At 43.6% G+C, this 10,236-nt stretch overlaps 2 protein-coding genes and 1 long non-coding RNA gene across 3 annotated transcripts; all 3 read left to right on the top strand.

Annotated features, from left to right (window-relative positions):
* Positions 1-758: 758 nt before the first annotated feature.
* Positions 759-3,378, top strand: LOC109742912 (probable flavin-containing monooxygenase 1). The gene is made up of 6 exons (XM_073506587.1): positions 759-864; positions 1,339-1,814; positions 1,895-2,141; positions 2,239-2,414; positions 2,551-2,813; positions 3,021-3,378. Exons 1-6 carry the CDS (start codon positions 759-761, stop codon positions 3,376-3,378), a joined length of 1,626 nt encoding a protein of 541 aa, XP_073362688.1.
* A 3,836-nt stretch (positions 3,379-7,214) lies between these two features.
* On the top strand, positions 7,215-7,973 carry LOC141020586 (very-long-chain aldehyde decarbonylase GL1-10-like). The gene is made up of 2 exons (XM_073503352.1): positions 7,215-7,538; positions 7,647-7,973. Exons 1-2 carry the CDS (start codon positions 7,215-7,217, stop codon positions 7,971-7,973), a joined length of 651 nt encoding a protein of 216 aa, XP_073359453.1.
* A 122-nt stretch (positions 7,974-8,095) lies between these two features.
* Positions 8,096-9,830, top strand: LOC109742913 (uncharacterized). The gene is made up of 3 exons (XR_012200162.1): positions 8,096-8,238; positions 8,357-8,389; positions 9,211-9,830. It is a non-coding gene; the product is annotated as an uncharacterized lncRNA (long non-coding RNA).
* The last annotated feature ends 406 nt before the right edge of the window (positions 9,831-10,236 follow it).

Below are 10,236 nucleotides of genomic sequence, written 5' to 3'. Positions count from 1 at the left end.
TTGGAAGATTATGCGTACTACGTTCTTGTCGTGGAAGCAATCCAGCCAATAAAATAAAATCAATTTTATCCATAGATTAGTCTGCTCAGATATTTCTGATTTAGTTGCTTGATAAACAAGAAAATGATTGTATTGTTATTATTTTTGATAAAGGTTGAATTTTATTGACACAAAATAAAGCATGAAGAAACTACAAACACAAAGGGCACACACCCGATTGGCATGATTAGGATGGATACAATCAACACTGATGCACACACACAAATCATCGCGTCGCCAAAAAGCAAAATCATATATACCGGAAATATTCCTAGCAGGATGAAAAAGAAAAAGAAATGCGGAGACCAAAATATCGATCGATGAACTAAAACAGTGACCATTGGGCCCAATACTCCCTTGACAATACAATGACAACGAGAAGGTTTGTCGAACAGCAACTCCTCTGAGAAGTAAACATCGTTCAAACACCGCCATCGCCGGATCCATCCATCGAAGGCTACATCCTGGGTTTTCGCCCTAAAGATCACGTTGAATCAACTCTAAGCAATGCCTTCAACAAGATAATTTCACAAAGACACAACCATGACCTTGTAGTACCAACATGAGGAATTGCAGGAGTTAGCGTTTAGAAACGATAGGTTGCCCTTCGACCAATAGTGCCAAGCTGTGCAACATAGACTGGCAATGGGCCGCGAGGACACCAAAGTTACCAACGGGATCCGTAGCTCCCCTGCAAGCAGCGCTGGGGAGAGCTCAAAATGGAGCCATTGCACATGCTCCAGGTCCTACGCCGAAAATCCAAATCAGACATGATACCACCCAAACCGAGCCTAGAAGTGTCAATGTTTCCTCTCTACCACTACGGTGAGAAGGGTAGAAAGAGGGATCTGCGACAATAAACTTATTGGGGGAGCTTCGGTTGGATCCCGCAACCATTTTCATCTGCCATGGAAGATGACCCCTGCTCGCCCCTAGTCGACGTCGGAGTGAAGCTCCTACATGACATAATGCCTGGCACCCTAGAGGCAAACACAAGCCTACACTTATCCTACAAGAATGAGCCAATCTCCTAAACTGTACCCGCACCGACTGCTGGAGGCGAGAGAGATAGGAGCCATAAGCTCCAAGGTGAGTCTAAAAACAAAGGGTGGACGGAGCAACTCAAAAGAGAGAGAGAGAAAAGATGGAGAGATACATAAGAGGGAGAAAATAGTTATTCTGTCCCGTTGGATCACGGCAAGTCCAGACAGAGCCAAATGGACTAGCTAGCTATAAAGTCAGTCATATAGGCTCATAGCATACTACTACTAACTAGCCAAGTGTTTCACATTTCTGAAGGGAAAAGAAGAGGACAAAGCTGCATGACTTCCATGGAGAAGAAGCGGGTGGCCATCATCGGAGCCGGGGTGAGCGGCCTTACTGCGTGCAAGCACGCATTGGAGCATGGCTTCCGTCCTGTCATGTTTGAGGCCGACGTAGACGCCATCGGTGGCGTGTGGGCGCACACGCTAGCCTCAACGCGGCTTCAGACCCCACGGCCATATTACCAGTTCACCGACTTTCCGTGGCCACCGGGAGTGTCAGATTTGTACCCTGACCATAACCAGGTCATGGATTACCTGCGCTCGTATGCGCGACACTTTGGCGTGCTAGAGTGCATCAGGTTTGGCAGCCGGGTTGCTGCTCTGGAGTACTCCAGTGATGTGAACGAGGGGGAGATGATGACGTGGGATCAGTGGGCCGGCAATGGTGAGGCATTCGGCAGCGGTCGGGGCGAGTGGAGCCTTACCGTGCATCGCGGGGACCATGTTGAGGTGAACAATTATAAAATTTTGGTTACTGTAAAATCTAAGTGAAAGTTTGGTAAATTCTGATGACTTCTGCCATGCACAAGCACAAACAGATCCATGTGGCCGACTTTGTGGTTCTTTGTCTCGGAAGATTCAGTGGCAGGCCCAATATTCCCGCTTTCCCGCTGGGGAAAGGGCCAGAGGCCTTTGATGGCACGGTGATCCACTCCATGGATTTCTCCAGCATGGACAATGCAAAGGCCACCCAACTCATCAAAGGCAAGCTCGTCACTGTCATCGGTTACCAAAAGTCTGCTCTGGACGTTGCCACACGGTGCGCAAATGTGAATGGTAATATCCTGTCCAGCCTCTATATTTACATGCAAAAGCTGGAACAATATGATTATTTGGTTACAAGCAACATCGAATTGTACGTTAATTTGAGCAGGTCCGACGTATCCATGCACAATGATTTGTCGTACGAAGCGATGGATCATCCCGGGTTACCACGCATGGGGTGTCCCGATTTCTTTCTTCTACCTCAACCGGTTTTCTAAACTCCTAATTCACAAGCCAGGAGAGGGGCTGCTCCTTGGCCTTCTGGCAACGTTGTTATCACCGTTGGTAATGACCATAACTATACTTCATACCAGTAGGAAATAGTTTATCGACTTCTGGGTTTACCTCCTCTTTTCGGGGTTTCAGCAATTATTCAAGTTACACCACAACAACTCTGATGTTCTTGACTGCATTGTTTCAGAGATGGTTGTTCTCCAAGTTTGTTGAGAGCTACTATAGATGGGCTGTACCCATGAAGAAGCACGGCATGGTGCCAGACCACAGCTTCTTCGATGCCATGAGCTCATGCTTGGTTGTGCTGCTACCCGGCAAGTTCTACACTAATGTCGACCAAGGCAGCATCGTTCTCAAGAAAGCAAAGGAAATGAGCTTCTGCAGACAAGGACTTGTTGTAGAAGGCGAACCCTCGCCAATAAAGAGCGACGTGGTGATCTTTGCTACCGGGTACAGAGGTGATGAAAAGATGAGGGATATTTTCGTATCACCCATGTTCAAAGATATTGTAGCAGGCTCGCCGTCTAGCATCGTTCCACATTTCAGGTTGAAATTAATGTGAATACAAAACAATACAAACTTTTTGCACATGCAAGCAAATCTCTAAATTCATGGGAGTGGACTACGATTAATGGCTATTTTGATCAATACATGCAGGCAATGTGTCCATCCTAGGATCCCCCAGTTAGCCATCATCGGCTACTGCGAGAATGTGTCAAACCTGCATGCGTTCGAGCTACGGTCAAAGTGGTTGGCACACTTCCTTCACGGGAGCTTCCGTCTGCCTAGTATCCAATCTATGGAGGAGAATATAATCGAGTGGGATAAGTATATGAAACGGTACGCTTCAACCCACTTCCGTCGGTCGTGTATTGCACAGGTCCACATCCTGTGCAATGATCAGCTGTGTCAAGACATGGGGATTAATCACAAGAGGAAAAATGGATTCCTGGCAGATTGGGTGCTTCCTTATGGACCAGCAGATTACGGTGGCATCAACCGGCGGAATAACTGAAATATTTCAATATTTCACATGTGGTCTTATTATTAATTGAAGAAAGAGGACATTCCAGTATTATGGCATGATAATGTATCAAATGATGTACTGCTAAGAAATAATAAATGAGGTCAACTAAAATATCAACCTCTCATGTCATACAAAAGTATCATATACATACTACCTCCATAATGCATAGTATCATAAACTAGTATCTTAGATAGTTTCATTTGTTGTCATACATGACACATAGTAGTATAGAATTTATTATGATATGGTATCATACGGGCATCTCCAATAGATTGTATGTTAATCTTGTTGGTAAAATGTCCATTTCATCAACCAACAAGCTATCATACAACTACTCCAATAGGTTGTATCTAAGTTATCCAATAGATGATGAGAAAATAAATGTGTTTGCTCTCTATTTCACCTTAGAGCTTGTGCAAAGTTTGTTGGCTATTCTACATACAACTTTACTCTCTCTCCACATTTATTACATGCCACATCATCACTATGTCCTAGGTGGCAAATTTACCAACACCTATCTTACAGCTGTGGGAGATGCCCTAATATGATACTCTCTTTCTTCATTTAATTCTATGTCACCTCATCAAAATTGCCTAGTTGACATACATGATACTAGTTATGATACTCTTATTATGACCAGCCGAATAAGATTGGAAAGAAGAATTGGTTGATAATAAAGAAGGAATTAAAAAGACGTGAAGATGTAACCTCCGTATAGAAAAACGAACGTAAAAGAACGGCTGGGCAAATTAATCGTACAACCTAAACATGTATATTGTCACCCGCAAAAAAAAAATATTGTTTTGTATTGAGAGCGTTCCGAATTTGCATACATTTTCACGCAATTTCTGCTGAAACACCTTTTCAAACCACAACACAGATCAACGGGTTGTAGATGGATGCGCAGGTGTTTGCGCCAGCAAATTTTAGAAAGAAAGAATTAGACATATTTTTCAATCCGGAAGCGTGGTTGTTCCCCGGAGATCTATCTCTCTGGCGATGTTTCTTGTTGAATTTCATACAACCCCTCCGTGCTGTCACATAATTTGACATATCAAATCTGCAATTTGAGGACGAAGGAGATCGCAATCCACAAGGTAACCGTATCATTTTCTATCTTTGAAGAGAAGAAAAAAAGGCGATGTCACCTACCCTCGCGAAGCTCTTCTTCTGCCACCGCCCTCTGGCTGCTCTCCTCCGCCGACGACCTCAGTCATTGGTGGTGAAGGGGGTCACCGGATCCACGCGTGTGGATTGTTTTAGGACAAAGTAGTTTAGTTTTTAGGATGTTTGTCGTTTTGGCTTCGGCGATGGTGATGGCGACACTTAATAAAGTTTCTTCATATCCTACTCCGACAAATGCGATCGGTCCTATGGTTGGGGATGGATTTGGAATCTAGCATGTTCAAGTAAGGATGGTGCAGTGGTGGTGGCATACTCGTGGTGGACCTATGTCCTCGGGATCCGTTCTTGCGACGTCGTTTGCTCTAGCGCCGGCGCGGAGCTTGGGAGATAGTCTAGGATCGGATGCAGATTGTAGTCTGCATTGGCGGCATCTGCAAGTGGTGGATCATGTGATGGGTTCATGGTACGTGGATAGCAGGTATCGTTTCCTCCTCCGACATCTTAGTCGTGTGGGGTTGCCAGATCGGGAGTTTGATGGTGTGTCCAGGGTGTTGTCCCGGTTTGATTCGTTTAACGGTAATGATTTCACCTTTGGCAAGCCACCTTCAAGATCCGCAAAGCCGCATATCAGCGATGGAGCCGCGTCGAGCTCGGGTGAGGAGGTGATCCGTCATTTTTTCCAATGGTGGATGTTGTGGTGGTGCCAGAGGCAGGTGACGGGCGTTGGTGTCAAGCTCAAAGGTATCTTCGATCTTTTTTTGTAGATTTACTTATTGGCTGGTGTTCTTTTGTGCAAAGGCTAACGTTGTGCAATTTTTTCAGTTCTGCTAGGTTGATATGTACGTGACTTGTACAATGTTCCTTGTAATATAAATGAGACAGATATTATCATGAAAAAAATCTGCAATTTTAGCCACAACAAAATCAGTAGGTACGCAAAGTTGAACTCTTGCTTCACACAGAGTACGAAGCTGCTGTCCTTCTGAGGCCGATATGCACGAGGGCTCAGAATAGAAGAGGCGTGATATGTTTTCTATTTGCCGAGTGTGAGTTGTTTGTCGCGTATGTGCTTGACATGCAAGAAGTGTGATTTGTGATAGGTACTCCACGTTTAGTTGCATCTTGCCAGGTGTGAAACATGCACAAAACATAAGCTCGCAAGCAGCCCTATTTTCGAGTGCACTGGAATTAGCACTACGCTATCTCCAGAAGGTGATTATCTTCTTCGTGACACCATCAAGTGATCATGACAGGTACCAAACCAAGCACCAAATGGAAATAAAGGCATATCAAACAAAAATGTGGAGCACTGAAATCTGCAATCTCCAACACGACCTCTATTAAATTATTTGGCGCTAAAGTTTGCACCTTTAATATTTTTATTTTTATTTTGCAGAAGGGCTTTAATATTTTTGTCAGCTTATCTATAGCTACTTTTATTTTGGTAAAAAATTATAAGAAAACCAAGATTAAGATCCTAATAAACACTTGAACATTTCATAAATTTCAGTATCCTAGTTTTTTTTCCCAAAAAAATTCAACCAGGTTCATCATTTTCATGAAACACAAAAACTTATTTGTTCTAAGTAGAAACTTATATTTTGGATTTGATCATCCGAAATATTAAAATGAATTTGGACATTCGAATATTTTAACTCCTAATACTCTAACGAGGTCAAAATACAATATATTTAACCATGTTAATGTTTGTCTGAAACTCTTTTGTTTCATCAAACCAATTTTTTTTTTGTCTCCAACGTGTGTTTAGCAGCTACAATTAATAATGTGGCCAACAGGAATCGATCATCGACCATGTGTGGATGCAGAACACATGCCTGTCCACCCGGCGAAGCATTAGTATGTTCTTTGTAAAGCATAGCCTACATTATTTTACTCCACTTTCAACGCTTAAATTGACCTTGTTAGCCTGTGGCGGTTTGCTTTATATATAAAGCGGGGAGAAAGTTTTTTTCGATAGATAGACCGAAATCTAGTGACCAAAGTAACTATAAGTCTAAAGATTAATAACCACTGATGTACTCTACATATGACAAAAACTTAATCGGGTGAACTAGAAAGATCTTCATACCATCGGCCGCCAAAACAATTAGCCATGGCACAAACAGGTGGCTGTGATTGCTCCATGCCGGCAAAAGTCATTCCCCCACGGCACGCTAAATGGCCAGCGAGTGTGTGGAATAGCTGTGGCACGTGTTTGCTCGGGTGTTGTAGTAACACAGTGCTTTCTGCCAGGCAAACCTAAGCTCGCCATCAACATTATCTCCTGCTCCGGAAGCTACTTTCCTTCATCTTCTTCTCACTGCGTGCTTTCATTTTTGTGCTCACGTGTGCACCGGTAGCCCACATCAACGTCCAGTATAAAAGTGCAATGCTACACCTAGGAAAAGTTAAGTACAGAATTTACGTAACAGGCAACGTGTAGGATTGGGATTGGATGGAAGGGTGTGGCAGGGGCCCACACGGATGAAAATCAGGGGGGCGATAGATTTGTTAGGCAGGTTACGTAACTCTTCGTACGTTGCTTTCGTAGGTGTAGTAATATTGAGTATAAAATGAGTGGAGAACCGGACCAAAAGCTAGCTACCCGCGGCAACTCAAGCTAATAAGCGCGAAGGGTACGCAGGAAGTTAGAGAGTGAAAGAAGTGAATTGAAGCCAGAATCCGTCTCAGGGGTGGATATGCTTCCTTACTCGACGGCTGCTGAGGCGGAGGCCGCGCTGGGGCGGGCCATGTCCTACGCGGAGGGCGCGTGGTTTCGGTACTCGGCAGGGATGCCGGACTACTACCTGTACTGCCACATCGTCCCCATGCTCCTCCTCGTCTACACGCTGTCGTCGGTCCCCCTCGCACTTTTCGAGCTCGGCGCGCCGTCCATCGCTCTGCGATACAAGCTGCAGCCCCGGGTGAAACTCTCGCCGTCCGCCTTCCTCCGGTGCTACATGGACACCATGGGCCTCTTGCTCGTCACCATTGCTCCGCTCCATCTCGTCTCCTATCCTGCCGTCAGTGTCCAAATATCAAGACACATAAAAAGACTACATATGCTTGCTATATATACCGAACATTAGTACGAGTAGTATTGATCCATTTGCTGTGTGCTCGATGGGCAGATGGCGGGCATCAGGACGGGGCTTCCGTTGCCGTCCGTGGGGGAGACAGTGGCGCAGCTGGTGGTGTACTTGCTTGTGGATGACTATCTCGGCTACTGGATCCACCGTCTACTGCACGCCAAGTGGGGATACGACAACATCCACCGCGTCCACCATGAGTACACGGCGCCAATCGCCTTCGCCGCGCCCTACGGGCACTGGTCCGATGTGCTCATCCTTGGAGCACCCTCCCTTGTCGGCCCGTCCATTGTGCCATGTCACATGACAACCCTCTGGCTCTGGTTGGTAATACGCCAGATAGAGGCCATCGACACCCACAGTGGGTAAAGTCATCAATCTCAGCTCTTAGTCTTACCTTCAGGGAAGTGGCTTCGACGATGCAACAATCTTCTTACGGATTAAGAATTACCTCGTAAACATCGACTGTGTCGGAACTGCGTGCAGGTTTAAGTTCCCGTTCAATCCGACAAACTATATCCCGTTCTATGGAGGAGCAGAATACCACGACTACCATCACTTTGTTGGGGAGCACAGTCAGAGCAACTTCTCATCCCTTTTCACCTTCTGTGATTATTTGCATGGAACGGATAAAGTAGGTGTCAAGAATTTCTTAATTAGTATAATTAATTAAGCCAGAATGTTTCGATCTCACATTCCTTACTAGTTCCTGATCAGTTTGCTGACATTAATTTCTTTTTTTACTGTTTCAGGGATACAGGTACCATATGGCAAACTTAGTGAAGGTATAGCTGCTTTGCTCAACATCATGTTTCGACCTCACATTCCTTACCAGTTCCCACTTTTCCATTATTTCATCATATTCCGTACTGCACCATAGTGGGCATGTCAAAACGTGGACTTTAGAACAGACGTTCTCATGATTTTTATCTGCCTAGTCAATCCTGATATGCCAGAATTGTGTATAATTAACCTCTGAAAATACGAAATTACTCGAATATCCGTCTTCACGTGTTGAACGGCACATGAATCTTTCTTGACACGAGCTAAATGGTAATGCATTGCGGCATTGTTTTCAATACTATTAGTTGTTTAAATGTTTGTACCACCATAGTTTGTGAATTTGTGAAAATGCAAACTATTATCTCAAAATATGCAAAATCGAAACAATATATATAGCGAAACGAAAACTATTATCTCATACTCCCCCTCCAAATGAAAACTATTATCTCATACTCCCCCTCCAAATTATCTGGCAAATTGTTTTCCTAGAACTCAAACATGTTTGTGTTTGCTCAAGTTTTGTAAACAAAATAAGAAAATGCATGACTTGGTCTTTGCTTTATCTATTAAGCAAACGGAAGCCTGTTTCAAGAGAACATAAACGACCAAGGATACCCTTAGAAGAGGAGGTTGTATTATGTTGGAGATAGAGCCATGTAGTCTATTCTTTTTTTCTCAAAACCAGTATCATACTGCAAATAAAATGCTTTTATGATTATAACCTTCCTTTTAAGCTACATGTAGATAATATATAGTTCTATCATGAGGGTGTGCGTTGAGAACCTAATATACTCATAGCAATGTTTTTTGTTGTTTACCTTAGAGTACTATGAAGATGAAGGGGGCGGCTACGACTACTATGGCGACCCCAAGGAGTGAGGCCAAATGAACCACATCGACTATCTATGCTTGAGATGGAGTTGTTGTGCATTGTTACTTTATGCTGCTTTTATGAATGTAATAAAAGTCATTAGACATTTTAAAATGTATGCCTTGTGACAACAATAATCAAACTTTGTAATATCTTTCTTGCATTTTGCAATGATACCATGTCGTTTTATCGTCAATAAAAGATCCTGGATTGACCAAAGCAAGGTGCTAGTTTGCACGTTCCCACAAGGTTCTTATGAGCGAACACATAAGGGAACTCTCGGTATCATGTCTCACATGCAAGCCTTGTATTCTTAATCAGCAAATATGTGATGTTCAATACACGGTCTGGACATATATCAACGCAAAAACACAGCCAAAAGTCCCAGAATAGAACCCTAACTAATGCTGAGAAGAAATAGCTTTTTTATGAAGTAAGAACAAATAACTAACAAATTGTGTGAATTGGATTATCTTTGATGTCCGGTTGAAACTGTTGTTGCTCAACAACCAACTTTCAATAGGGGTACCATTAGCAATGTGGTTAGTGTGCAGTAGACAGGGGTGTGTACAATGACCTAGCGAATGTCGACGTACATTCACAAAGTGACAAAATGACGTTTTAAAATAAATAAAGAGTCATTGAGGTTGGTGTGTTCAGCACTGGGAACACTTGGAATGTTGTCTCTTCCGAAGTCCCACGACACTCACAGTCTCAGAGCCTTAATAGGTCCCTCGGACGAGTGCTCCTGACCTCCGGTCTAGCCTTGGCTCTAGGAAGGGAGTGAGTGACCGGATGGTGACTTTTGAGCACGGGCACATTGAGCCCCTTTTTTATGTTAAAGAAAAAATGGATTCTTACGACCAAAGAGCATGCATGCATGCATATTTCACAAGTACTAAGACCACATGCATGCATATTTCATGTCAAAAAAATTCAAAATCTTTTAAGCACCAATTTTGAGGTGTTAAAAAAAAT

Source organism: Aegilops tauschii, chromosome 1 (genome assembly GCF_002575655.3).
Source record: "Aegilops tauschii subsp. strangulata cultivar AL8/78 chromosome 1, Aet v6.0, whole genome shotgun sequence".
In the NCBI taxonomy this organism is placed as follows: domain Eukaryota; kingdom Viridiplantae; phylum Streptophyta; class Magnoliopsida; order Poales; family Poaceae; genus Aegilops; species Aegilops tauschii.
The sequence above is the reverse complement of the archived record's forward strand: the minus strand, read 5'-3'. Positions and strand labels throughout refer to the sequence as shown.

Coding starts and splice junctions, on each gene's coding strand:
- LOC141020586 (XM_073503352.1), top strand. CDS start 7,215: ATGCTTCCTTACTCGACGGCTGCTGAGGCGGAGGCCGCGCTGGGGCGG. Junction 7,539..7,646: donor ATCTCGTCTCCTATCCTGCC/GTCAGTGTCCAA, acceptor CTCGATGGGCAG/ATGGCGGGCATCAGGACGGG.
- LOC109742912 (XM_073506587.1), top strand. CDS start 759: ATGGAGCCATTGCACATGCTCCAGGTCCTACGCCGAAAATCCAAATCA. Junction 2,415..2,550: donor CAACGTTGTTATCACCGTTG/GTAATGACCATA, acceptor GCATTGTTTCAG/AGATGGTTGTTCTCCAAGTT. Junction 2,814..3,020: donor GTGGTGATCTTTGCTACCGG/GTACAGAGGTGA, acceptor CAATACATGCAG/GCAATGTGTCCATCCTAGGA.